Genomic DNA, 27,721 nt, shown 5'->3' with positions numbered 1-27,721 from the left:
TTTCATTTTCATTTTGTTATATATTATCATAAAACAGATCTATTTTTCTAATTATGAATTCAGTTAAGAATTTTTAGAATAGTTTTTTTTTTTTATATAAATATCAGTAAAAAATTTAAAGTCATTATTTTATTTTATTTAATTAAAGAGTTATATATGTGGATAACTTTTTTATAAATTGGTGCAGCAAACTAAAAGAAACAATTCAGATAATTTCCTACTATTTATTAGATTATATTAGAATTTACAAGTTGGAAAAATCAAGTTGGACGCTACTCAACGCGTCATTTGGGTTTTTTAATAAAAATCAGACGTGATGGTAATGCCATGGCATTGGTGTTTCCTTCTGGTATATAGATAAAGCCTAACATACACCCAGTAAACAACATTGCACCTTCATATTCAGACATTTCAAAGTACCTACACCTATTTGGGCCAAAACTATCTAATCAATCGAATATAGACAAACTACACACGCTTCAGGCTGAATCACAATCATGTTGATACCTTTATTCCCCCAACTCACGGGTTAAAATTGGAAATGAACTCAATAACGGATGATTTGTTTCAACTACAAGCATAAATAAAAATGGAAAACCTTAATTTTTCTTAAAAATAATTTTATTTTGTCTTTAACTAGAAGAAAATATTTTTCATTAACTAATCCATTTTAAGTGCCCATTAAAAATTTATATAAAAAAAAAAATTCTAAAAAAGTGTTTATCATCCAAAAAATGGAGGCTAATTTTATTGTGAACCTTGTTATTGGAACATACGGCAGCAAGAATAAAGAGGTATAAACGCCTCTCATTACATGAGACCGCCGTCGTCAGCTATGATAAGTATCGAACCTCTCGGACAAAAAAAGAATACCCAGCAAACAATAATACCTCATGCAACTAAGTATAGTGGCACACAATCAACACAAACCATCACCTGCAAATTAAAATAACTGCCATTAGATATAACCCACTAAGTATGCCAGTCAGTTTGCAATTGAACTATCCAATTACATCATTCATCACGAATGACTGGAACGGGTAGCATCTCCATTATATATCAAACCTAATTCATGCCTATTAAATCTCCACTTTCTGTTTTATGTTAATGTTCAATAACATCAACTGGTTTTTGTTTTGCAAGACCATTGATCTACTTGCTTTCCCAGTAGAATCTGATCTTAAGATAACTGGAAAAATAATTTAACAAATTTAAGGAACTCAAAACCTTAAGTTTCCAAAGAAAGAAAACCATTATGAAGGCCTGCTAACAGTGTTACCTTCATATATATTAGATCCAATATCTCTGGCACAATTGCAACACCTAGACTGCAGCCTGCAACCACAAATGAATGAAGAGGCAAATGTACAAATGAGCTGAGATCCAGAGCAGAAATTTTAAGTTGCTATTTTTCCAGATGGCACTTCACAACAATACAAGAAATAGAAGACTTGCAAAATTGGAACAGATTATTGCATGGATATGTGATTTTTTTTTTTTTTCTTGGTTTTTTGAACTCCCAAATTATTCAGAATTTGCATAAGACAACCCTGTTATCATTGCAAAATTTGCAGGCCATAGCCAAGCGTGTTGCTTTTTCCACAATTCAATCCACGCCAATGCTTAACAATTTTCCCACCTACTCCCAAATAGATAAATAGTTCTACAAGATTTCAGATTTATACTTCAATAACGTTAAGTGATAACTTTGCTGAGTAAGCGATGCAGCATGCATCAGTAACGTGACAATGCTTTTGAAATAGCCCTTTTAAATGCCCAAACCCACTTCCGCCATATTATTTTTTCCATCATGCCAGTGATGATTATGCAATAAAAAATCCACTCATGCTTGTAAGAACTAAGACTGCATTCAGCACCCAGGAAATCCAGGTCAGGACTTGGTGACCACATGTTGTGCCAAGAAAAATTTTGGAACTTTTAAAGGGAATAAATAATGTCATTGTTGGCATAAAGGTAGCGAAGAAAATCATATTAATCAGTTACTAGAACAACCAAATTCACAAGTGCACAGGAAATGGATCAAACAAATTAAGTTACATGCACCTCCTCCAACATATTAATGAAAATCAAAGCTCGATCTAATTCATATTTCCCTTACTATATTTACAAGTCTTTTCCAGATTTTGATTTCCATTCATGATGGAAAACCTACAAGATAGAACATAAATGTTTCTTTACCTTCTCATCTTTCTGGGTAAAAATTGCTTTAACTGCTTCAAAAACCTCTTCAACTGGTTTACTGGCATCAATCTGCAGGTTGGAGAAACAAAATTGATGGTTAGAATAAAAAACGCTATTAAAAACATAGAGATAAATGCACAACAAATGCATTACCTTCCCCATTTCAAAAAAAAAAAAAAAATGCATTACCTTCCGAACTTTTCCCTTAGAGCCATAGTACTCGATCACCGGCATACTAGATTCTAAAAATACTTTAAACCGCTTCCTTATTGTCTCGATGTTATCATCTACTCTTCCCTTCTCATTGGAAAAAAAAAAGATATAAATATAAGTGACACAAGAAAATAAAATGCTACTAGTTATTAACACACACACACACACACACGCACGCACAATAGGGCAATCTCATTCATCCAACCTGATTCCGATTCAAAAGGCGCCTCTCCATCTCTTCTTCAGAACAATCAAAGAACAAGACAAACTGTGGCTCAATTTTGGTCTGCGTAACAACATATTTTTAGCAGTTAATGAATTCATCTGGAATATATATTAGATAATGAGTTCATTTTTTTTCCAATGAAACAAAAGAATTGTTCAGGGAAAGAAACTAAAAATTATTCACAAGATAGGATTAAAAAAAAAAAGAAAAAGAAAAGAAGAAAGAAGCATTTCCCCCGCACCAAAAATAGACCTTCTGATCAAATTCCCTGAAAAAATATTGAGAAGAACTAATTGAAGAATTTCTCTTCTAGCTCACAAAAATAATGTGCCCCTTCAGGCGCACACCTCGCCTTGAATTAAACCAGCTACTACCTGATGTTTCCTCACTCCCTCACCAGTGAAAACAAAAATAAACAGTTCAAATACAAAGTAAAAGCAAGTGAACGATGGATTCAGCAACACCTTTGCAAGAAAATTTCATCTAAATGTACTATGCTAAGAGAGCTAGTCCAAACAAAGGAAAAGTACAAGCAATTTAACATATTGACAAAGAAGCCTTTTTAAATTCACAAGTTCTGTAAGATATGAACCAAGGACCTTACTCTAACGCCATTCTCTAGTTGCTGCTAGAGCTAGATCCCAAGGGCATTAAAAGAAAACATAACTGAAACAGAGAATTCTCTAGAAAGCTTACAATGGATTCAAATGCCGCACGGTTTTCCTCATTACGAGGAAAACCATCAATCAGAAATTTGTCATTTTCATTTTCCTGCATTGCTTTTTGAAGAAGCTTAATTGTCACCTCTGAAGGCACAATCTTCCCCTCCTTAATCATGTCTTGAATCATGGTTCTGTAGCTCACAGAGAACAAAGTGATTATTATTATCAATAAGATGCAAAAGGAGTTGTATAAAAAATTCTGATATCTAAACCAAGTAATAAAATGTAAAATGTTCCTTGTAATAACAGTTGTAAAGAAAGGCACCAGTTTCATGTAATGATTAAGCACAAACAGATGCATGTAGTCATATTCTGGAAATTAACCTTGGTAGAAAATCCAAGCTTTTGAAAAGAGTTAAGGATGGAAACAATTGGATTTATCATCCAAATATTCAAACAAAAGCAGGGGGAGGGGAAGAAAGTATGGAAACACTCACAACGAAAAGGGAAAAAAATCAACTATTGAGAATAGGGGACAAAAAAAGGGGATCAATGATTAAGGCTGAGGCTAATTACATCATCATGCTGGAAATATCTACAATCTTGTTCAGGAACATCAAAACATAAGAGTAACATGCACATCAATCAATATTAAGCAGTTATATGATACTCAAAAACCTTTTCTGCTATTTTGTTAAGGATGACTGTTTTCAAATGTCAAGTCTAGTTCCTGCAGACTCCGAAGGAATTAAACCTAACACAAGTAGCATGATTGGAAGCACGTGCATGTGCGCATGGCCTCATGCATATATACCATACCCATTTTCAGAGCCAGACTTGATTTCTTCTCGAAGAAGATCTCCAGCACTGAGATGAGTATAACCAAAGTGCTGGACAATGTTTGTACATTGGGTACCCTTTCCGCTGCCTGGGCCACCTGATCAACCATGTTGAAAAATAATCTATATCACAAAAATATTCTAAGAATATCATGCAAGAATTGAGAATTACTGCAATTATCAGTCATATTATTCATTGAAACAAACAATCCTCAATGAAACTCAAGACTTAATATTAATAATACTACATGGACCTGCACCACTTCTTTGAAACAACATGAAAAGAAATGGAACATTGATGCAAATTCACTGTGAAATGCTTAATTAATAAAATAAAGTACAGTAAATCCAGCTTTAAGTTTACAAACAATTAAGGGATCATAAAGGTAAAACTATACCAAGACTTCCAATAAATCTGAACCACATGCGTTAAAGAAAATACTAACCCAAAACAAAAACAACTGTAGGCTTCTTCTCAGCTATATTTCCATTTTCCTCCTGCAACCCAATATATAAAAGAGTATTTTACTGATCAAAAAGAAATTTAGTGAACTTAAAAAACAGAGCATATGAATCATCCAATACTATCCTGTTACTGTTTTACAGAAAAATAAATTATTGAATGATTTACTCTTTTTTTTTAAAAAAAATCATTTATTTTGTTCATGATGTGATTAACTATTCCACCTTTTTCCTTTTTTTCTTTTTGTATTCACTTAGGTACTTGAATACAACGGAAATTTTGATTTCAAAGGTTAAAAGGGAGACAGTAATTGTTTCAACATTTGCTTATTTACCTCCCACTTGATATTCAAATTTTCTATGAAAATTGATAGGTTCTGTATAGAAGTTACCTTTATTGCAGCATCAACAGAAGTCCCCATAGGTTTCTATTAGCTAGTTTATCTGAAGAAACAACAGCACAGTGCGTTAGTGCATGAAAATTGCTAGGATTGAAAGCTGTTAGAGAAATGTATGACAATAATTTAGCAATTTTGGATGGTCAATGAAAATCAATTAATATATTCAGAATAAAGATCTGCATTCAAGCAACCAATCCATTATTTGGAACAGGGTCATCATAGATGACAAAATTCAATAAACTATAACATTAAATACTTCTTAACCAATTAATTTCACAAGAGAAGGCCAACATATTTTCAAAATAAACTAAGAATCAGGTAGCCATTCACAGACAAACCACAACAGATCTGCATGAATTGCATGAACCTGTACACAAAGCTTTAGATATGTCAAAGCAAAGCCCATAGTGGAGTTAGTACTATCGAGAAGATGAAATGACTTGATATAGAAGAATTTTCCACTCAATTCGCAGCAGATCCGTTTCTGATAAATCACACGAGTCCTTAGAGAAATTAAACCTATATGAACAAAAAACATCTGTCTTTTTTTTTTTTTTTTGCAAAAGCAATGATCAGATCCAGGCAAAAATTATAGATTCAAAAAACGAAAATGATAAGGTTTGTGCTCTGTTTTGTAATGGCAAAGTTGAAACAAACCAAATACAGCTTTTTAAGCTGTAATCATAATTTTAAAGCAAAAACGTAAGTGAAACGATAGGAGATCTGGATTTTCGAGTGTTTTAAGTGGGATCAGATAAGCGCAGATTCGAAGATTTAACACACACACACAAAAAAAAAAAAAAAGATGAATCAAAGCAACAGAGAAGAGAAGAGATCAAATAAGCTCGCAAATAGGTGAAGAGAAAAGGAGATCCAGAAGCTTACCTTTCGGAAGAATGGAGGGAACTACGATCCGAGTGTTTGGAAATTGGAAGTTGGAAATTGGGCAGGAATAAGAAGTGCGCTGCTCACTTAAATAGGAGTCGTTACTCAACGCCCTCTCTCCTTTATTTCAGCGGTTTCGGTCGGTGGGGATAAAATTGAAAAAAAAACAAGAGGAGTAATTTTACAAGTCTAGCTGCACTTTGCGTAATTCTAACGGCTAAAGGCCCACATTTAGGAGCAATTTCTCGATGTTTGGAGTGAATTTTACGCTGGGCTTGATGGGCCTCTTTGTTTTCTGGCTTTGCCCAATCGTTCATTTTCTTTTTAAATAATATTTAATTTAATTGTTAAAAGTAATTAATAATTTAATTAACAATTAAAATATATGGATTAAAATCAGCTACTAATTAATAGTTACAGTCATATTTATGGATAATAACAATCCGATGAATAGATCCCAAGTAGTGGTTTGATGGAATATAGACTCAATTTTAAGTCTCATACAATGTGATTGAATCAAAGTAAGATTAGATATATCTGCTTTCAATAAAATATTATATTTAATTTTAAAAAAAATATTTACTATTTAGAGAAATATGTAATTTTTAAAAAAATATTTACTATTTAATGGGTAAATGTTATTATTATTATTAATAAATTAATTTTTTAATTTTAAAAAATCTATTAAAATATTTTTTTCTATCAACAAAATAATTTTTCCATTCAATTTTATCTATTTTTACGGTTAAAAATAACTTTTACTTTTTTAATTCTTCTAAAAAAAGAAAAAATATCATTTTATTGGTAGAAAAAAAATATTTTAATAAACTTTTAAAATATAATATTTAACTTGCGAATAATATCAATATTTAAATACTAAATAATAGAATTTATTGCGAGCAAAATTAAATTTTAAAATTTTTTCTTATTTTTAATCTATTTTTAATAAACACTAATTTGATGATAGAAAAAAAAAATGTTTTAATAAGTTATAAATTATAAAAATAAATTTATATATACATGCACCTCAGGTGGAATCACTATCAGACATTTTGCTGGAAACCTGCCAACTACGCTAATTTTATCCCATGAATCAGAATTCAATTCTTCTCCCAACTTGCATATCTAATTTCACTCACTTTCTTCGATTCCCATAATCCGACACAGAATAAATGAAATGAAATAATTATAGCATGATTATGACAATCTATTGCAAGTGATAATAGATATACACTTCGAATAAAAATGAAAATTGGTTATTTCATAAAATAATTTCACATGTAAATTTTCAACAAAAGTTGGCATGGACAAAACCCAAGTCATTTATTCCACTACAGAACTCCAACACCATACAGAACAACCTGTGCAAGTTTTTGTAAGAAATTTCACTGCTTTTGTTTATGTAAATGGCCTAAAATGCTAACCAAAGACCCTTTTAATAATTAATCTTTAATCAAAAGATGAGAGAATATTTCTACACGACATGATTTTTGGTAAGCCTCAGTATAGAAGTCTCACATGGTTGCAGAATGTGCTGCAAAGCCATCTTCGCCAACTTGTTATAGTAGGATAACCCACAATGACGCCAACAAATAGTTGAAAGTATATTATGTAGGCAAGTGTGGATTACCTTCTGTGGTTTTCATATTTCCGATCCTCTTCATCTGGGCAACTAGAAGTCCATGCACTTTAACTTTCAGCTGCAGAAAGTGAGGATATACCACGTCGGAGTCGCAGCACAATCAATCAGGGAAAGCATAAGATAACATGAACTTTAAATTAAGAAGTCGGCAAAAATTATCAATGATGAATTCAACACAGTAGAAACACTACAAATTCAACATAAATGAATATACTGAAGCATGCTAAATCTAAGCACAGTGCATAAACAATTTCAGATTTATTCATAATGAATCTTCACCAGAAGAAAAATCCCAATTGTGCATATGCACAATTCAATAGAACTTTTTTAAATTGGGAACTGCAATAATGCCCGCATCAGTCCATTTATTGAGTGTTCCCCAACTCCCCATGTCAAAGGATTGTGACCATCCATAGTGGCTCATCTCCCAACATGGTGGTCCATAGGATTTTAAGTCCTTTATTTCCATGTGAGCTCAAGACAATTCACTGATGCAATGTAAAACTAGTCCAAAACCACAAAGTGGATGGTCACAAATGCCAGTTAATGGAGAATTAAAGGTTGAATTGGAACAAGTTACCTCATCGAGTCCTTCTCCACTCTTTACTGACACACGGATTGCTCCACTGGGTCCCATTTTATGGTACCTTGCCATTTCCAAATGACCATTATTGCCATCTTCTGCAATGAAGACCACCGGAGATTCTTGCAAGAGATCACATTTGGAGACAACATCAAGCCAAAGATGATCACTGAATCTCTCTTTAATTTCTTTGTATATCACAAACTGCAAATCCAATAATCAGCAGCAAATGAAAAATTACATCATCTGGGGGAATACACATCATAAAACCAATCACAACTGGGAGTTCCTCGTGTGAAAAAGAAAATTAAAAAGCTAAAATTCTACTTCATATCATTGATACCTGATCAGAAGCTGAGGTACCACATTCTCCAGTGAGATCATGAACGTAAAGTATTGCTGTTGGCAAATGTGTGAGGACAGCAAGCGTTAATTTTTCCAAATTATTCCTGTCCTCTGCAGGAGTTTGCAATTATTAATTTTCATGAACTATGCAAAAAAAAAAAAAAAAAAAAAAAAAGAAAAAAGAAAAGAAAGGGAGCAAAAAATATTTCCAAGAATGTTACCATCACATCTCTTTAGAAGTCCTGGGGTGTCTGTCACCTGCAGTTTGAGCACATATAAACAAATTAATTGAGAAAAAAAAAGACTGCACCAACAGCTAACCATCTGTTAAACAAATTAAGATGAATAATAATATTAATAACAATAATAATAATGATAGGATAATAGAAACACTAGAAAGGTATTAACCTGAAAATGCTGGAATTCAAAAGCAATATGGCCCATTAGGATTCCTCTAGTTGTGAAAGGGTAATTGCAAACCTGTCTCCAAATATTGACCAAAAATGGCAGGGAAAATGTTACCATTAACAACAAGAACATAACTCAGTTCTTTGTAATTTCCATGCAATATCACATTCAAGTACATATGCATCATAATTTATCTTCAACACTATAGCCAAAAAAATGAAAAACAAAAACATTCTACACAATCAGAACGTAAGTTTCCAAATCTCTCTATTAACAAAACACAGTTCCCTCCAAAGTTCTGTAGTTTCTTATGCATGTAAACATAAACATTGAGTTGTTATAATTGGAGAGCTTAGATGAGTTAACATTTGCCAGAAGCCTGGAGATAACTAGCTTTCAAAATGTAAGACAGAACCCTAACCAACTTGGGTTACTGATGTCCTTCCAAAATGGTTTGTTTCTGGATCAATACCAAAACCACAAAGGACAAATCATAATCACTAGACATCTGTACAAACCTCAGGCTTCCCTGTTGAAAGTATTCGAACCAAGGATGATTTTCCAACATTAGGAGCTCCAACAAGACAAAGAGTTGGTGTTTCTAGATCAACCACTGGCATAGCCCGCAAAGTCTGCAAACCATATATCAAATTTGGCCTATCACATACTACATTTGCAATTCAGATTATATTATGAACTATTGACAGAAAGCACCCCATTAATCGAAAGAACAAAGCAGGAGAAATATTGAGTTCAAACAATGACAAAAGCTCCAAAGGAGTAAGCACAATTATTAGAAAATAGAAATGATTTTTAAAAGATAACCATCAGCCCAAAACTGCTGAGAAATACATGTCAGCTGAAGGCCAAGTAACCCAGAATCCTGTCACATCATGAGGCAAAAACAAAGAACTACAGACTTCGTAACTTATAAAGTTGCACTAATAAATATAATTTTCTTGCTTTCTGACCCTAAGGTTTGCTGAAAATTTTATCCTGGAAATATAACCCATTGAACATACATGACCTTCAGCACTTCCATCCAAGACAGTATATTAAAGTAGGTTAATTATCTAATATGACCATGATATGATTCAAGAGTGCTACCATACCCCACCCAAGAGCACATGCATGCATATAAATGTATGGCTTAAATAATTCTGAAAAGGAAGAAATAGAAAGAAAAAAATTTGGAGCATAAGAATACCCCTTTAAGGAAAAATCACCTTGGCAATGTTCAATAAATCATCAACTGCCTTTCCTTCACGTTTAAAAGTTTCTTCAAGCTTTTCTAGACCCTGCAGATATTAATAGATTCTGTAGTCATAGATACTATTGCCGTGTGCATGAAGCATATAATTACTGACCTCATTCAACCGCTCCAAAGCCTCTCGTTTCGTTAAGGACTGCCCATAATTACATTCCCAGTTAGTTCAATGTTAAAGTAAAACAAGATGAAATAACTTGTTACCCTTCCAGCATAACAATCAGATATAAATAATCAACACTCAAACTGTATCAATATTGTAATGCAAACCCAATCAAATAAAAGATTCAAAAAAATGAAGCAAACAGCTAGCACAAAACTTTTATGAACACAAACAAGGACCCTCTTGTATCATTTTGTGAGAACTTGCAAAGAACTGCAGTTATGTTGCACTAATCAGCTTGGTGAAGACTTAAGACAACCTTGACAATTAGAATTATCTTGATATCATGTCTACTAGTATTTGGTTATAATATTCTTTTTCCTGGTTCCTTTACGTGGGACTATTGCTTTGGTGTTCTGTCTATACATGCAATCTTCCCTACTTTACTAGTAACTAAAATGGTAAACATGAAAGGATTAGCACCCAACAACATCAGAACATCTGAGAAGCTAACAGTATATGCAAGAAACTAAAGCAAGTAAATGCTCCATGAACAACTTGCGTTATGAGCTTTTTGAAAGCTTAAACCAAGCAAAAGTTAGCATCTCCATAACAGATAGCACCACAAAATGCAAGCAGTTAAGCAACTAATCCACAAAAGGAGTTATAGCATTTCCAGCATTCAAGAAAGGCAAACCTTAGCACAGACTGAAGCGTGTTCCTTTCCAACAGACACCACCTTTTTCCTCAGAGTATCTACTTTTCTTAACACCTGTCAAACGTTAGCTGAATCCTCATTTGGAAAAAAGAAGGTACAGAATTTAGTAGAAAAAATAATAGTTTCCACTAAAGAATATATTCTGCTTATCAAAAGCAACTTGTAGGGACTAAAAGACTGATTCTATAAAGTATAGCCTTTATGATAACAAGATAAGTTCCACTTTATATTCATGAACATTGGACAATCAATCTGACGCAATGCAAGGAGGAGGAAAAGAAGCTAGGACATTATATGAGTGCTCTCATATAGAGAACAATAAGTATTTCTAACATTTCTGAAGTAAAATAGCATGCAAATCTCCACTGAGAATTCTACTGGTATTGTATCAGAAGAACTAAAAGATCATTAGTGCTTTAAAGCATAATATATTTCCAAAAGTCCCAGGAATTATTATCTGAACAAAACATCATCATTAAGTTCCACATAATTTACCTCTTCATAGTTTCCATCACCAAGTGTTAACTCAATAAGTGACTGTTCATAAGGGTGCAAATATCTTCTCTTAGGGAAGTTCTCCAAATATTCTCTTAACGGAATGGCCAATTCCTAACAAATGAAACATTAGCCCAAGACATCAGTCTTTTGCACTTGCACATGACAAGAGTCGACCTTGTAAGATAACAGGAGATGCGCAAGAATAAGAACTTACTTTCATTAGTGCATCAAGTTGCTTTGCTCCTCTGTTTCTCTCTCGCTTGGCAATATTAGCAATGCCTATGAAAGGAATTAATGAATATCACAAAACAAAAATTGTCACCCAAAGCAAAGCAAACCCATTGTGTCATTGAATAAGAATTGAACTTGTAACCAACAACCTTTTGTGGGTGGGACCCTCTTTGCCTTCCTTAATGCTGAATAAAGTATATCAACTGATGGCATCACCATTGGTAGCTTTTGAAATGCACCAACGCTTTCAAGTAAATCTGGTGCTTTATCCTGAAACCACCCATGAGCGCACCTATATTATTTTTATTATTAGAAGAAGAACTAGCAATATGCAAAAACTATTTCAGAAAAAGAAAATAATTTTATATTTACAACTTGAAGTAGAAAAGATGGGTAAGCTCCAACAATAATACATCTCCAAATGACTAATACAAAAAGGGAGAAAAAAAAAGTGGACTAATGCTGTATAATACAATATAATTGTTCTGTTATCTCCTAATTCCAAAATCCATCCCCTGCATAATATAAATGTGGCAATTCCAGCAAACATGATAGGAATGTCCAAATCTTCAATCATTAGTGGCCCCTAAACCATTATAGAAACTCTGAGAATCACAAAACTGAAAGAGTATTAGTATGTTTTCCTCCAATAAAAGATCTACCAAGAACATACTACCTCTATGGCAATTTCTTTGAACTTATTCCTATTTATTCACAATAAATTACTTATATTTTTAGCTAATATGCATTTTTTCCAACTATTGAACACTCATCTTAAGGTCTGGACCACATGAAATTTCACCTTCACAATTTTCAAAGCTGCTTGCAACATGACACTCTATTGCCAACCATTATAAAGCACTTGATCACATCTTCCACTCAATCCTTGGTTCATTCCTGAGGATCACCTCCAGATAGTGGTTTTACTAGAACAGACTCCATCTCAGAAGAGTTTTTCCAACCAGACCCGATTAAATATCTAATAGAACCCACCAAAATCAGACTTCAAGAATCCCTTTATCTTGTTCCCTCTGGAAGGCCTTAAAGGTCCTTTCTTCCTTCAAAAGGCTCATTCACTCCCTCTCCACCATTTTTGTTGCATAAATGTAACTGCTCATGCATCTTAAGCCATGTAAGCAAATTAATAATGTGCATTAGAAAGACGCAATTCATCAGCAAGTTGTATATTATTAGTACTATAACATCAAGTAAAAGAAGGAGCAAGTACTGTGGTTTTCTTCTGTTGTTGTTGTTTAGTCTGGGAAGTGGGTACATAACTTGCATTTACAATATCATACGTGACAGTCTGAATCTGCCTACAAAAGCATAAAGTTGGGCATTTTGTTCTTCCTGCATTGACGGATAGACCTGCAATTCAGAAGCAGTTTATTAATAAATAATCAAGGTATTAAAGCTCTAAAGCCATGGGGGAAGAACTAGGAAGACTGAAAAACTGCCCAAACAAACAGACCAAATTCAATTCACAATTTGAACTTCACAACAACAGATAAGGACTTGAAGTAAAAAGATACTACCTATAAATAGTATAAGCTTGAACAAGATAACCATACCTAGAAGCAGAAATTGGGGAAAAAAAATGAAAGAAGAATAGACGAGTAACTCAAAATTTAAATTTCGAGCTAAACGGGATAGCGGCAAGGCTCTTGAAAAGCGCGTTCAAACAACGGGGACAGAGAGTACCTTGCGGAAAACTTGAGCTTCTCAGCAGAAATTTGGTGGAGTTAATCTGCCATTGCTGCAAGATACTTAATGCTCTACTCATCTCCCCAACCTCTCTCTCTCTGTTTCTTTTTTTAACAATCCTCTATCTTCCTCCTTCAAGAGTTGAAAATGGTCGGGGTTTACGAATTTATCTGTGAAACTATGAGGGAAAAATGGCTGTTTCAGTTTGGCAGTTCTGCATGCCTCCGCCTCTCCGAGAAGGAAAGCAAAGAAAGCAGAAGATAGTTTATGGGCTATCGGTGTGGGCTTATGCCTCCTGGTCCAATCTCACTGTCGGTTGGCTAACAATCTTTTAGTGTTTTAACTGATATTTAATTTGTTATGATAAAATCCGGTAAAACAGTTTCATAAAAAAGAAACTTTTATTTTTTAAAATATTACTGAAAAATCTCTCAAAGCATTTTACATTCATTTTCTTCATAGATAAGACTGTAAAAAAACTGTACTCTCTCAAATATTTGAGATTCTAATTAATTAAAACTCATTTTAATTTAATTTAAATTAAATTTAAATCTAGTTTTTAATCCAATTCAAACTTAGAGTTGATTTGTATTATATTCGTCTAACTAAAATTATTTAATTTTAAATTTATTATTTTTAAATAAAATAATTTATAAAAAAATTATTTTAAATTTAATTTAATAAAAATTTGACTATTTTTTTAACAAATAAATTAAATTCGTCTTTATTGATATTTGACTTAAATTTAAAAAATTCCAACTCAAAAAAATATGAATGAACTACTTGAATTATTTAAAAGTCAAATCCACTCAACTTATTTACATTGATATAACTTATATTTGACATGGAATAAAGGTAATAGAAAAAATTAAATATATCAAATAAAATATAGAAAAAAAAAAATTCAGTCTACCCTCTAAACCTCTCTTTGAAATCTAAATAAGTGGAATTTGATTTTTTTTTAAACAAAATATTAAACTTTAAGATTCAATAAATTTTGAAATTATAAAATTTTTTTTTCCTCTGTAGTTTCTTTGTGATTCGATACTCTCGCATCTTCCTCTTTCTTAAACCTAACATTCTTCTTTCTCTTTTCTATGGAAGACGATCTGCATCAATTGACTATCAATGAAGAAAAAGAATATATTGTTGTTCCTATTAAGAGCTCCAAAGATATCTGATCGTCACTTATAATTTTTATATGGTGTGGATGTTTCTCACATACTGTTGGAAAAATAGGGTAAAATGATGAAACATGAGTCGTGTTGAACACTGTCCTTAAGGATTTATTTTGTGATCTCCCAGGATTAAACAAGTTCTTCTGGGATTTAATTTCCAGGATCAGGACAATAAAAATTTATCTCCAATTTATAACCCAGCATATAACACAGAGGAAAGAAAGAATAAAGTAGAAAAATGGGAGTCCCTATCTTTGTAAAGACGAAGGCTATTTATTGTGGAAAAACTAACCGCTATATATGGTTATAAAATTCTTAAAATAAAACCATAATGGTAATATTTAATATTATATTTAAATATCATAAATAAAATATGTAATGACCATAAAATCTTTATTACCATAAAATATTCAACAACCATAAAATCTCTAATTACCATGAAATCTTTAATAATCATAAAATCTTTAATGACCATAAAATCTTTTTAAAATCTAAACTAATTTTACAACAATCCCCCACAGATTTCAAAAGATTTTTATTGCTGGATTTAGAAATTTAGTGTATATGTTTCGAATCTGGTGTCCTTTAGACTATAAACCAGACCTAGATTAATAAGACTTAACATATAGAGTAATTGGTGAAACTTTTGTTTCTATGAACCAAAACTCTTTTTTGTATGTTAATTTCTCATCAATCTCATAACACTCCACAGATCTTATTGTCAACGTTGTTTTACGCTAATAGGCTATGCACGCGCCTGGTAGTTCGTAAGTGCTCTAGAGATTATGCCACAATCTCATAGAAGTGGCTCCACTCCACACTTATACAGATTATATCATCAAGTGTATACTGCAATTTATACACCACCCATAAGGGATATGAATATCATTAAGAGCTTTCATCTCATCCTCTCATTAATGCAGTCTAGCACTTCTCACACCATAGTAAGGGACAACAATAAATAGTACTATCAGAACTAACAAGTGACTTGTTATTATTCATATGAACCTTTTTCATGGGATCTCCAATCACAAAGATTGGGTTTCCATCACTGTTAATTTCAAATTGGCTAAAGTCCCATCCCCCTCGATGTTTCATCTATTAGTTTTCTCCCTAAAGGTTTAGTCAGAGAATTGGCCAAATTCACTTCTAACTTCACATAATCAATGGAAATAGTTTCATCTTTTAGCAGCTGCTTAACAACATTATGTCTCAGACGAATATGTCTATTCTTACCATTGAAAATTTTATTCTTTGCAATGGCTATTGCCGCTTGGCAATCACAACGCACTGATACAGATGGTGTTGATGAAAAATTCATTAAATGCAATAGATTCCCAATGATCTGTGCATATTCAGATTAAGCAACAAAGTCACCTCTAATTTTCTTTAATTGACAGTTAGGATCATAAGGGGTACTCATTGGTTTGATATTGAAGTGTCCAAACTTCCTTAGAAGCTTCTCAACGTAATGCTCTTGTGATAGCATTGGACTATCATTCTTCCTTATGATTTTAACTCCCAAAATCACGTTTGCCTCTCCCACATCTTTCATATCAAATTTAGAGGCAAGGAAAATTTTTGATTTACAACTATATCACAACTTGTATCAAAAGTAAGCATATCATCCACATATAAACAAATAATCACAGATTCATCATTTATACGTTTTGTATATACACACTTATCAATCATTTATACATTTTGTGTATACACACTTATCAACTTCAACAGAGATAAAACCATCATTCAACAAAACTTGATCAAATTTCTCATGCCACTATTTAGGAGCTTGTTTTAAACCATATAATGATCTAAGAAGTTTGCAGACTTTATTTTCTTGATCAGAAACAATACAATTATTAGGTTGAACCATATAAATTTCTTCTTCCAAGTCTCTATTTAAAAACTGTTTTAACATCCATTTGATGAATAACAAGTTTATGTATAGAAGCTAAAACAATTAGTACTCTAATAGAAGAAATTCTGACTCAGGAAGCTAAAGCAAGTTTATGTATAGAAGCTAAAGTGAACTTATAAACTTGATAAGTTTCAACATAACTTATAAGCATGGAATCAGAATTTTTTGAACCTGTTTTTCATTTCTTAGAATCAGAAAAAATTACTTTAGCAAGACACCTCCACACTTTTAAATATTTTAAGTTAGATGTATAACATTTCCAAGGTTCATAGGGTGTTTTATCAGTTTTCTTATAGGTATCCTATTTTATAGATGACAAGCAGATAATAAAGCTTCCTCCAAAGGTTATTAGGTAAGAAAGAACTTATTAATAAAATATTCATCATTTCTTTTAATGTTCAAATTTTTCTTTCCACTACTCCATTGGATTCAAGTGAATAAGGTGGAGTAAATTTATGAATTATTTCTTCTTTTTCACAAAAGTCGTTAAATGAGATATATTCTCCACCTCTATTTGATCTAATCCTTTTTATTTTCCTATTTAATTGATTTTCTACTTCAACTTTATACAATTGAAATATATCAAATGCTTCATCTTTGTTTTTAAGTAAATATATTTTAGTATATCTAGAATAGTCATCAATAAAAATTACATAATATTTTTTTTTGTTGACTTAGATTATACACAAATCTCACATGTATTATCAATACCAGATATTATACCAAAATATTGCATTTTTTTTAATATAAGAAGCACTAACATGTCATAATCTAGCATACCATAAATCAAAAGAATCAAGTAAGTAAGTAGAAAAATACATTTCCATTTATTATTGCAGAAATATTGAGAACAAAGAGTCCCTGATTATAATAACCTTTTCCAATAAAAATATCATTTTTAGTCAATATAATTTTGTTTGACGCAAAAGACACCTTAATCCCAGTCTTTCTCAATAAAGCTACAGAAATTAAATTAGCTCTCATATTAGGTACATGAAGTACCTCATTAAGTGACAAGGTCTTGCTAGATGTGAGTTTGAGAAGAACTTTCCCTTTACCAATGACACTTGCAGTCCTAGAATCACCCAAATACACATGTTATTCTCCTTCCCCTACTATAGAGTAGGAGGTAAATACATTTCTGTTGTACAGATATGCCTAGTAACACCAGAATCTACTACCCATTCTTGCACATTAGCTACAAGAAAAGTTTGAGAAATGACCGCAATAATAATGTCATATTCTTTAACTAAATTTATTTTTGGGTTATGAGGATTGTCATTTATCACTCTTTTCCTGCACTGGGGTGCATCACGACCCGACTTACCACATATAAGACAATATCTTTTCTTTTTAAAGATGAGATTATTAAACTTAGGTTTGTAATCAGATTTCTTATTTTCGTACCTGTTATTTGATTTGTGCACTTTTTCTTGTACAATATTTGCTCTTGTAGCCAACATTCTCAGCAGTATATTTCAAGTTCATTGAATCCCATATTTCATTGACTTTCTTGTAGGAACAGTAGTTATCAAGAGATCGTTAGAAGAAGAACTGATAATTGTATGCCTACATACCTTATTTGAATAGGCCCAGATTTCATGCAGTTTTGGATCAACAACAGTTATAGGTCTTGATTCTGTGAATGCCGAAGCAACGCCATGCATATCAAGTATTGAAAAAAAAAAATCTCTCTTGTCATCTCCTTTAAAATTCATTTGCAGAAGTAAAGACAGTGATAATATCATTGGAAGTGGGCAGTGCATAAGCAGAGACAGTGACAACATTTGGTTCCATTTGTGTAAAGATAAATCCTTAAGATTGTTAGAAAAATAGGGTAAAATGATGAAACCTGAGTCGTGTTGAAAACTCTCCTTAAGGATTTATTTTTTGATCCCCAGGATTAAACAAGTTTTTCTGGGATTTAATTCCTATGATCAGAACAATAAGAATTTATCTCTAATTTATAACTCAGCAGATAACACAGAGGAAAGAAAGAATAAAGTAGAAAAATGGGAGTCCCTATCTTTGTAAAGACGAAGGTTATTTATAATGGAAAAACTGACCGCTATATATAGTTATAAAATTCTTGAAATAAAATCATAACGGTCATATTTAATATTATGTTTAAATCTCATAAATAAAATATTTAATGACCATAAAATCTTTATTACCATAAAATCTTCAACGATCATAAAATTTCTAATTACCATGAAATTTTCAATGATCATAAAATCTTTAATGACCATAAAATCTTTTTGAAATCTAAACTAATTTTACAACACATACAATCCAATCAATTTTTAGAATATGCAGACCTTTTTGGCAGATTCATGGCATCCTTTAGAGGGGTATCTATTATGAAATTAAAGGCAAAAAGATATCTGTTTCGATTTTTTAATAATGTTGATTTTGAAAATATAGAGAATGGAGGCCCTTGGTTGTACAATCAATTCCTCATTGTTTGGAAGGAGATACAAGGTAACAAAAATCCTCTCCATATCCCTCTAACTCATTTTGATTTTTGGGTTCTGATTAAAGACCTCCCTTCTCGTTATTATAACAAGGCATTGGCTAAATTGGTCGAGGATTTTGTTGGCCACTATAAAGAGTATGATATGAAAAATGCTTCAGCTATGTCGCCGGGCCCTATGAGAGTTAAAGTTTGTTTGGATATTCGACAACCTTTAAAACGTCGGGAGAAGTTTGTTGGAGATGATGGTACTATGTTTACTGTGAAGTTTCAATACAGAAAGCTGACTATTTTTTGCTATCTATGTGGGAAACTGGGTCATGTGGAGGCTTTCTGTGACTTGCGGCTGGGGTTGAAGAAAGAAGATATCAAGTTTGGTTGGGGTGATTTTCTTAGAGCACCTGTTCGTCCGAACCAGAGACACACAAGCTTGTGGCTGCATGATTCCGGCAATTCTGCTCCGCCGGAATTTGTGGTGGGATTGGCATCAACTAACAATTTTGAAAACACTAATTTGGCAGCACATAATAAGCAATTTCCTTATTTGGCAAAAGTCAACCCATTGTAAATAAGGAGACTGAGGACCATATTATGGACATGGACAAGAATTCTGTGGGCCAAGACAGTTCTGATAAGATTGATGAGGAGATTGCAACCCGAATAAATGATGATGCTAAAAAAAGGCCAAGAAACACCAAATATAACATTGTTACAGGTTTTCCTTCCTCGCAATAGGATGCCTCTAACAACACCCTGCGAATGTTAATTTGACAGGCAACAGTGAAGCGGCTCATCCCGTCAAAGGTCGGGATAGCCGAAAGAAATAATCGTCCTATGTTGGAACTGCCGAGGACTCGGCAATCCTCAGACAGTCAATGCATTGAAGAATTTGGTTACTAGTTACAAGCCGAACATTTTATTTTTGATGGAAACAAAAGCTCTTAGTTCTTGTGTGAAATTTTTTTGTAATTTTTTACATTTTGATGGTTACTTCTCAGTCAATAGACAAGGATTGGGAGGAGCCCTTTCGTTAATGTGGAAGAGTCATGTGTCTGTTTCTGTGGTTGGCTTTTCTTCAAATTTTATTGATTCGGTTGTTTCAGAATGTAATGTTCAATGGAGATTTACTAGTTATTATGAATTTTCAGAATCGCAACGACGACGTCAGTCTTGAAATTTTATTCGAGTTTTATCTCGTAGAAACTCTCTTCCGTGGTTTTGTTCGGGAGACTTTAATGATTTATGCTCGAGAGATGAGAAAGAAGGAGGAGCAGTTTTGCCGAATTATCTTATGCAAGGATTTAGACAGACATTCGATGAGCATTTTTGCCGAATTATCTTAGGTAGGGGTTTGATTTTGAATATTTGTAAATCTTTGTTAGACTCTAAAACTGATATTTCTGTTAGATGGGTTTGTCGTAATGCTACTCTAACTGCTCACACTTTGGCTAGAAAATCTATTAGACATAATCGTCTCTTTGTTTAGGATGATATCATCTTTTGTTTAATGAAATTTTATTAATACAATTAGTAGTTTTGCTTTAAAAAAATAATAATATCTTTTAATAATAAATATATTTTTATTATTTTAAATATAAAAAATTATTTACTATTCTTAATTAAAAAAATACATTGAAAAATAAAAGATTTATGATAATGAGAGATTTTATGTCAAAGAAAGTAAAATAAAAATAATACAATAACGTCTATGCTTCCTTCGACTCTTTTATATACATTACGAGTACAGCCCTGGAGTCGAGAACTGTAATGAGAGATTTTATGACCTCCCGTCAAAGAAAGTAAAATAAAAATAATACAATAACCTCTATGATATTTTTTTTTTTAATCTTTTAATAATATGTCATCGTCATTACGTATATATCTATATACCTGTATCTTTTTTCGATAGTTAGATTGACTAGCCTCCATTCTATATTTATATCTTTCTATTACAGTCATATTTCTATAATAGTCATATTGATAGTACGTATAAATATACGACTCCTTTATTCTTTTTAGTCAAATGACCATTTAATTCAATCTACATCACTTGTACACGATTTCAAATATCACATGATCTATTTTATCGTGAGGAAAACAAAATTAAAATTCTAAAAGTGAATTCACTTCCAATCTGGTTTATCTAGACAAGCCCTAATTTCATAAGAGATTTGAACCGTCCTTTTAATTTGCGATTCATCATATCTTGCGATTCATCATATCCAAACATTTAAATTTCCATCGTCATTCCATATGATATACTTCCTTTATTTTATAATTTTTATCAATTTTTTTTTAATTATTTATTTTTTTACACAATAATAACATATAAATTAATTATTATAATCTATTTAATTTTATTTTATTTTTAAAAAATTTCTTAATATTTAATAAAATTTAATATTTTTAAAATAAATATAATTGAAAGTTAATAAAAAAATCATATTTATTAAGAAGTGTAAAAAAAATTATAGAAATTAATACCGAAGAAATATTACATTATTATAATACATGCCATGCAGGATATTTTCAAGGTTTACAACCACCCAAGCCTACACCCTAAGGAATCAAACCACAAAGGAATCTGGCAACAAACAATTAAAAGGACAAGGAGTGGAATCGCAATTTTTCACCAACTACAATACAAAATAACTTAGCGTTCCCATGATACTGAATCAATTTCGTCCCTTGAGGACTTGTATAATTCAAGCCTTTTCGCACATTGTTGTCTCCTTTCCATCACTGCTGGGTCTTCATCCAGCAATTCTGAAAGCTGCTTACCCTGGAACAACAGGAAAAAAAATATATATGTATCAGATCTCCTTGGCTGAGCAAGAAACACTCGACGGAACCCTCTAGGTACAATGAAATAATATCTTCACCCCTCTATACTGAAAGAATTGATCCTATCAAGCATGGAGAAACCCTGAAAGCATACCTCTTTCTTCCCTAGTTGTGTGTAGAAGCGATTTAGCAATGATTGTTTGGCCTCTCTAACTTGGCAATAAACCACAGCCTTAGGAATTGTGTTTTTGAGCGTCTCTGAGACCATCGCAACATAAGAGGAAATATTAGACCCAATCCTCCTGAAGTGTCCTTCTGCGTACCGGTCCACAGTTGAGGAAGCCGGATTTCCTGCAGGACTTCCTCCTTTCTCCACTTCCTGGGGGAGCCTTCGAAAGAACTCCACTGTTAAATATGAAGATTCCATGTCCACTAATCTAATAACTGTCTTCTTACCATCTTCACGAAACCTCTCCAAAGCCTCATTTGAAGCAGCAGCTATTGCAGCTTGCAGAGTAGGAAAACGCTTCAATTCCTGTTTCATCATCAGTATTTAATTTTAGACCCTTCCTTGATATGACCACCCTAAAATCCATCGACTCAAAAGAGGAAGTAAAAAAAAATCCATATTTCACCTGCGTTTCTCCTATTGATTTTCTCACGAGTTCTTTAAGGACAAAGTGAACCTAGATTGCAATGTTAAAGTCATCAAACAGTATGGTGAAAATTTCCATAAATGTTAACATCCTGATAATTTGACGAGAAAAAAAAAAATAAAAAGCACATAATAGTAGCAAACATAAAGAAATTGGACCACTTACAGCATCCACAGAAGCTTCAGCTGGACCCCTAAAATAATTCAGAGCTCCCTCGATAAGCCGCCTGTAACCTTGTTCTGGGGCAATCAGATGTGGCTGATAACCATCTGCCTCTGAGACCACTCTCCTAACATTCTGCAGAGAAAGATGTCGATCAAATGGAAGCTTCCTCAATGCAGCAGGGAGTTGATTATCAAATACTCCATAAATTCGATCACCTCCAGGTCGCCTGAGATAGAAGTGTAGGTATTACCTTATTTGATAAAGAAGATGATGACGCACCATATAAGATGATATCTGAATGATAGATTTTCTTCAATTAAAGGAATTTAAAATGAGGGGAAAGGAATCCTTTCAGAGTAAAATTCAATGAGGGAAATTTACAGCAATCCCATGTATCCTGTTCCAGTAGCGTCCAAAGAGGTTTACTCATAAAAAAACCAGATCAGCTAAAGAAATAAGCATGGTTTTGTCAAGTCCTGATAACATTCTGATTAGGTCATCACATGACAGGAAAAACAGAGATTCTAACAGTATGATTCTCCTTAAAACATAAACCTTAATCACATAAAAGTTTGGTTGGGGCGATACAGGCTACACCAGTCTCATGACAACAATTAGCTTTATTAGGGTTGCAAAATTCTACTCTCCATCCCACATATATATGCTTATTTTCCTTTTTCATCTGTTCCAAATTATAAAGCCACTCTCCTTTTGCAAAGGTAATTTGTTCATGTGCTTCTTAATATACCCCTATTTATGCATTGAAAAAGTAAAATTTATTAGTTTCAGCTTTCAAGAATAGTTCAGCAATGAAGCAATATGAGTGGAGGGTATATTAGCAAAAACCATATAAAATTGATTGTTTTAAACATATTAACTATATTTTCTTAATTCATATTGAAAAAAATTATAGCCTATCTTTGTAGGACGGAGAAAGAACATTATCCTGTGTAATGATGTAAATGAGAAACAGAGTTGAGAGAGGGACGGGAGTATTACCTACATGCCAACAGAGTAGTAGAAATAATACTTACCCTCCTTCCAGGTGCTCCTTGAATATCCTATCAAAGGCACGGCAAAGTTCCAAGATAGTGTATAATTGTGCCTAAAATATTATTTGTCAGTACGCACTAATAGAATTAATACAGTGGTGAAGAATGATTTAAAAGGAAAAAAAAAAATGAAATAAGCTACTCACCCCAGCATCAACAGCCACAGGCCTACCAAGATGGTCCATCTCTGATTCAAGTTCCTCAATGCTTTTGTTTATCAAGGATAAAATACTTGGTATTCGAGCCCTAATTACTGACTCCAATTGCTGAAACACATCATCATCAGAATCAATCACTAATCCTTTTCTTTTCCCAATCTCAAAATTCAGCATGTGAAATTCCACACCTTTGAAAGAAGTTTTGCAAGATATTCTGAGCCCATTTTGTTGGCTAAATGCCCATAATCAGGGCTGGTTGCAAAATACTCACGCTCCTTGCGCCTTGCAACAATCATATCAATATTTTTGTTTATGTCTGCTTGTGAGCGGTTGACAACCCCAACCCAAGGATGCTGCAGCCTATAAGATCTTCCTTCAAGAACCTTAAGCAGGAATATCAATTAAGCATCATTTATCCAGGGTCATGGAATTAACAATTGTAGATAAAAAAAAACAATGGATAAGGGGAGAGAGAGCAAAAAGTTACATCTAATGCATTAGTTCCTTTGTCCATCAAATCCAACTTTGTCAAGACACCAAATGTCCGTTCACCTGAGGAATTTTACAAACCATAATTTAAAAAAGCTGACACTAACCAAAAGACAGTGTTTTCAATGGTGTACAACCAACACAAAATATAAAAGTTAACAAAATCCATACCAGAGGGATCCACTTCCCTGGAAAGCTTGATAGCATCAGATGTAGCTATATCTTGATTGGCTGGAGATATAGCAAGTATGATACTATTCGGCTGCAAATAGCATACAGTCATCAATGAGAAATAGCAATGAACATAACAACATTCTGCATTCCCCCTATCATACTTTATGGCTTAAGCAGCACAAAAAATGATCCACCAAATTTTTCATACATATTTTGAGACATGACACCTTCCATACCAATGAGTTCCTGCAGCTGCTTATGTGTAAACATATACAAGAGCAACTCTATTTAAAAGAAAACAATAATTTAACCATATACCAGACGGAAACCAATAGCTTCACCTAAACAATCACAAAAACTGAAAAATTATGTCCTATTACCTTTTCCACATAAGAACGGACCATGGTCTCAATTTCTTGAACAATACTTTCAGGCTGTCCCTCTGAGGAAAATAATGCATTCCATTCAGGTCCGAAATATTAAAATGAATGCATGAGCAAGTTTAGAATGAGAAACTAAACGAAACATACCAACAGCAACTTTTGTTAAGCCAGGTAAATCAATCAGCGTTAAGTTGACAACTGCAAAACAATGCAACCAAGAAAAACAGTTATCTCTTTGACATTGAGCTAAACACGAACAAAAGATGCACAACTTCTAGAAGAAAAAACACAAATAAGGAATTTCATGGACAATGAAGTCCCCAGCATGAATTCAAATAGCATGAAATAACATAGTAATTTACACACCATTTGGAGAGTAGATGCTAAGATGAATAGGAACAGGAGAAATTTGTTTCGTTTTCCCTGTCAGTCTATCGGTCTCATCCTGAATCTCTTGGCGTACCAGGTCTGCATCGTCAAAACAACATTTTTGCACACCATAATACTTTCATTAGCAAGTGAATGTGCAAAGATATTGAAGGGAATGCAACATAAATTAAAACTTACTGAAATCAGTAAAGGGTCTCTTAGGAAGATGAAGAAACTCAGCATACTCCTGGGATCCCTCATCAATCTTATGAAGCTGCAAGACCAAAGGTCTCCTAGTAACAATCCCTGCGAGAATCATTACAAAACAACTGAATAAACATTAAGTTGATAAAATCATAAGCTTTTTTCCCTGTCATTGAATTGAATAGTCACAAAGGCACAAACCTGATCCTCTAGGAAGAAAGTCTCGGCCTACTATGCTCTCCAAGACTGAAGATTTTCCTGAGCTCTGCTCTCAACAACAAATTCCAAAAACAAAAAAGGAAAAATGTAAGAAATTTGACAAACAGAAGGATAATATGTGAAAAAAGAAGACCCTCTCTTCTCTGTGTGCGCGCGTAAGACAATTCCAAAGAGAGCTCTCACACACACTGTACGACGAAGGTGCCCCCTAAATTTAAGCAAAACTTATGCTAGTGCCTCCTTCTAGTCCCGTAATATTGGTGTTCTCTTTGGAAATATTGGTTTTTGGTTTATCAATTGATAAGAAAACAGGAAGAGAAAATGAAGAACCTGTCCACCAACGACGGCCACAGAGGGAAGAGCTTCCCAGAGAGAAGAGAAAGTATTATCTCCACCGCCATAGTCCCCGAGCACGGTACAAGCTCTCTGAATTCTATTAACCATGCCTATCAAGCTCTCCATAGTCGTCATGTTCAACAACAAAGAATGAATAAGGTCGAACAGACTTTCCAAACAACTTCTGAAACCCTAGGAAGAGAGAGCGAGAACTAAATTTACAGAAGGAGCAGACGAGACGAAGAAGAAGAAGACACGGATTGACTTGAAATGGAAGCCACCGAAGTTCTGAATGAATAATACGAAATTTCGAAAGCTTGGGTTTGGGCTTTGGTTGGCTCGCCTGATTTAGAAAGTGGAAAACGTCACCTGGGGTCGGGGTGACGGAGGCGGCTGTGTTGGAGTTAATATTTTACTATTTTAAGTAATTAACTAGTATTATTTGAAGTGAAATTACTATTTAATCATTAGATATTATGATTATTTATAATTTTGTCCCTAAAAAATTGTTGTCGATTACTACTTAATCCTTAATATTTGTCGAATTATTAATTTTGAAGACCAACTTCGCCGTTTGAAAGGGAGAGAGAGAAAGGAAACATAAGGATTGCGAGGGTTTCCTCATTCTGGTCTCCGGGATTTTGCTGTCTTTGGCTTTGTTTCCTCTCGTTGGTTCTTAGCTCCAGGGAATCGCTTTGCAAGCCGGAAATTTTTGTTTCTATTTAACTCCAGCTCTATATTCATATATTTCTTATCAATCGCCAACAAGTATTACATACAACGATAGTCTTCATTGAACTATTAAAGGATAAACATAGCTTCTTGAATATAACATTATTGAAAAAGGCAATTACGAATTTGAGAAATTAATATTCCATAATTATAAATGGATATGATTGGATATCTAGTAAAACAAAAATAAAATGAGTCCATATCATTATAGATAATTATATGTTAAGCGATGAAATTATAAATAATTTAATGTTTATAATTAAATAGTAATTTAGCTTACAATATTAGTTATAATAATTATTAGTGTTAAAATGTAGACATTAAATAACATATTTTCCTAAATTTTGTTGTATTTTTTTTTCTTCTTTTGAAATAACTTAATGCTAAGACAAAGCTACTAATTTAAAGAAACAAGTTAGTCTAAAAGTTATTTCTGTGTTATTCATTCTTCAGTCAGATATTTTATATTTTATTTCTTATAATAGTTTGATTTATATAATTGCTTACCTTAATTTGACCTATGTAGTTAAATTTTATTTTTAATATTTCCTTTCAAAAACTGAATTACATTTTTTTGCTTTTCTAATAAATGCTTAATATTATTGATAAAATATATTTTTAAATATATTAGTTAAAGAGTAGGCAAATTTTTATTTATTATATTTTAACCATAAAATCAATTCTTTTCAATACAATTTATAAAGCTAGAAAATTCAGCGATACTTAAATAATATTTTTTTAATTCATCTTTTGAATTTTCAATCCTAATCTAAATGAAATGTAGATTTACAAATTAAAAATTCGATGTTATATGCGTAAATATTATGATTACTCTTTATATGATATCAAATTCATTTTGATTTTAATTGAATATAAATAATTTACATAAAACTGAACATTTTATAAAAAGAATCTATTTTTCTGATTAGATATTATGATTGGTTATCAATATTCCCTATAAATTTTTATAAAAAATCTTTTCTCTCGTCAAGAGAGAGTTTTCTCTTGATTAGTCAAGTAAGGACTCGTTCAACCTTTC

The 27,721-nt window shown here is 32.7% G+C and overlaps 3 protein-coding genes across 9 annotated transcripts; all 3 read right to left on the bottom strand.

Moving 5' to 3' along the window:
• Positions 1–719: 719 nt before the first annotated feature.
• LOC110615996 (UMP-CMP kinase 3) lies at positions 720–5,981 on the bottom strand. Of its 2 annotated transcripts, XM_021758289.2 has the most exons (10): positions 5,891–5,981; positions 4,997–5,048; positions 4,589–4,640; positions 4,123–4,240; positions 3,338–3,494; positions 2,621–2,701; positions 2,392–2,499; positions 2,200–2,271; positions 1,280–1,335; positions 720–936 (listed from the first exon to the last, which is right to left on the bottom strand). In XM_021758289.2, the coding sequence occupies exons 2-9, from the start codon at positions 5,024–5,026 to the stop codon at positions 1,324–1,326; spliced, it is 630 nt and encodes a 209-aa protein (XP_021613981.1). In that variant the 5' UTR covers positions 5,027–5,048; positions 5,891–5,981; the 3' UTR covers positions 720–936; positions 1,280–1,323. The 2 variants fall into 2 exon arrangements, with proteins under 2 accessions (XP_021613981.1, XP_021613980.1); XM_021758288.2 differs by lacking the exons at positions 720–936; positions 1,280–1,335 and having other exon boundaries at positions 1,945–2,271.
• On the bottom strand, positions 3,408–13,678 carry LOC110615825 (GTP-binding protein 4). Of its 4 annotated transcripts, none has more exons than XM_043956577.1 (18): positions 13,387–13,678; positions 12,914–13,053; positions 11,835–11,977; positions 11,669–11,733; positions 11,452–11,565; positions 10,936–11,010; positions 10,236–10,274; positions 10,095–10,166; positions 9,387–9,500; positions 8,869–8,940; positions 8,682–8,718; positions 8,459–8,571; positions 8,113–8,319; positions 7,521–7,590; positions 4,997–5,048; positions 4,589–4,640; positions 4,123–4,240; positions 3,408–3,494 (listed from the first exon to the last, which is right to left on the bottom strand). In XM_043956577.1, the coding sequence occupies exons 2-15, from the start codon at positions 12,967–12,969 to the stop codon at positions 4,999–5,001; spliced, it is 1,227 nt and encodes a 408-aa protein (XP_043812512.1). In that variant the 5' UTR covers positions 12,970–13,053; positions 13,387–13,678; the 3' UTR covers positions 3,408–3,494; positions 4,123–4,240; positions 4,589–4,640; positions 4,997–4,998. The 4 variants fall into 4 exon arrangements, with proteins under 4 accessions (XP_043812512.1, XP_043812511.1, XP_043812513.1 ...); XM_043956576.1 differs by having other exon boundaries at positions 11,835–11,955; positions 13,387–13,675; XM_043956578.1 differs by lacking the exon at positions 13,387–13,678 and adding an exon at positions 12,488–12,807 and having other exon boundaries at positions 11,835–11,955; positions 12,914–13,054.
• A 7,732-nt stretch (positions 13,679–21,410) lies between these two features.
• On the bottom strand, positions 21,411–26,314 carry LOC110615609 (phragmoplastin DRP1E). 3 transcript variants are annotated; one of them, XR_002488030.2, is made up of 16 exons: positions 25,945–26,314; positions 25,597–25,660; positions 25,390–25,497; positions 25,189–25,290; positions 24,970–25,020; positions 24,820–24,881; positions 24,437–24,527; positions 24,264–24,328; positions 23,965–24,159; positions 23,765–23,884; positions 23,601–23,671; positions 22,567–22,792; positions 22,381–22,431; positions 22,202–22,280; positions 21,900–22,124; positions 21,411–21,743 (listed from the first exon to the last, which is right to left on the bottom strand). XR_002488030.2 is itself a non-coding variant. In XM_021757580.2 (16 exons), the coding sequence occupies exons 1-15, from the start codon at positions 26,083–26,085 to the stop codon at positions 21,932–21,934; spliced, it is 1,629 nt and encodes a 542-aa protein (XP_021613272.1). In that variant the 5' UTR covers positions 26,086–26,310; the 3' UTR covers positions 21,411–21,743; positions 21,900–21,931. The 3 variants fall into 3 exon arrangements, 2 of the variants coding, with proteins under 2 accessions (XP_021613272.1, XP_021613271.1); XM_021757580.2 differs by having other exon boundaries at positions 21,900–22,134; positions 25,945–26,310; XM_021757579.2 differs by having other exon boundaries at positions 21,900–22,280; positions 25,945–26,300.
• Positions 26,315–27,721: the final 1,407 nt, after the last annotated feature.

This window comes from Manihot esculenta, chromosome 5 (genome assembly GCF_001659605.2).
Source record: "Manihot esculenta cultivar AM560-2 chromosome 5, M.esculenta_v8, whole genome shotgun sequence".
NCBI classification, from domain to species: Eukaryota; Viridiplantae; Streptophyta; class Magnoliopsida; order Malpighiales; family Euphorbiaceae; genus Manihot; species Manihot esculenta.
Note: the sequence above shows the minus strand (reverse complement) of the source record. Positions and strands in the feature narration are given on the sequence as shown.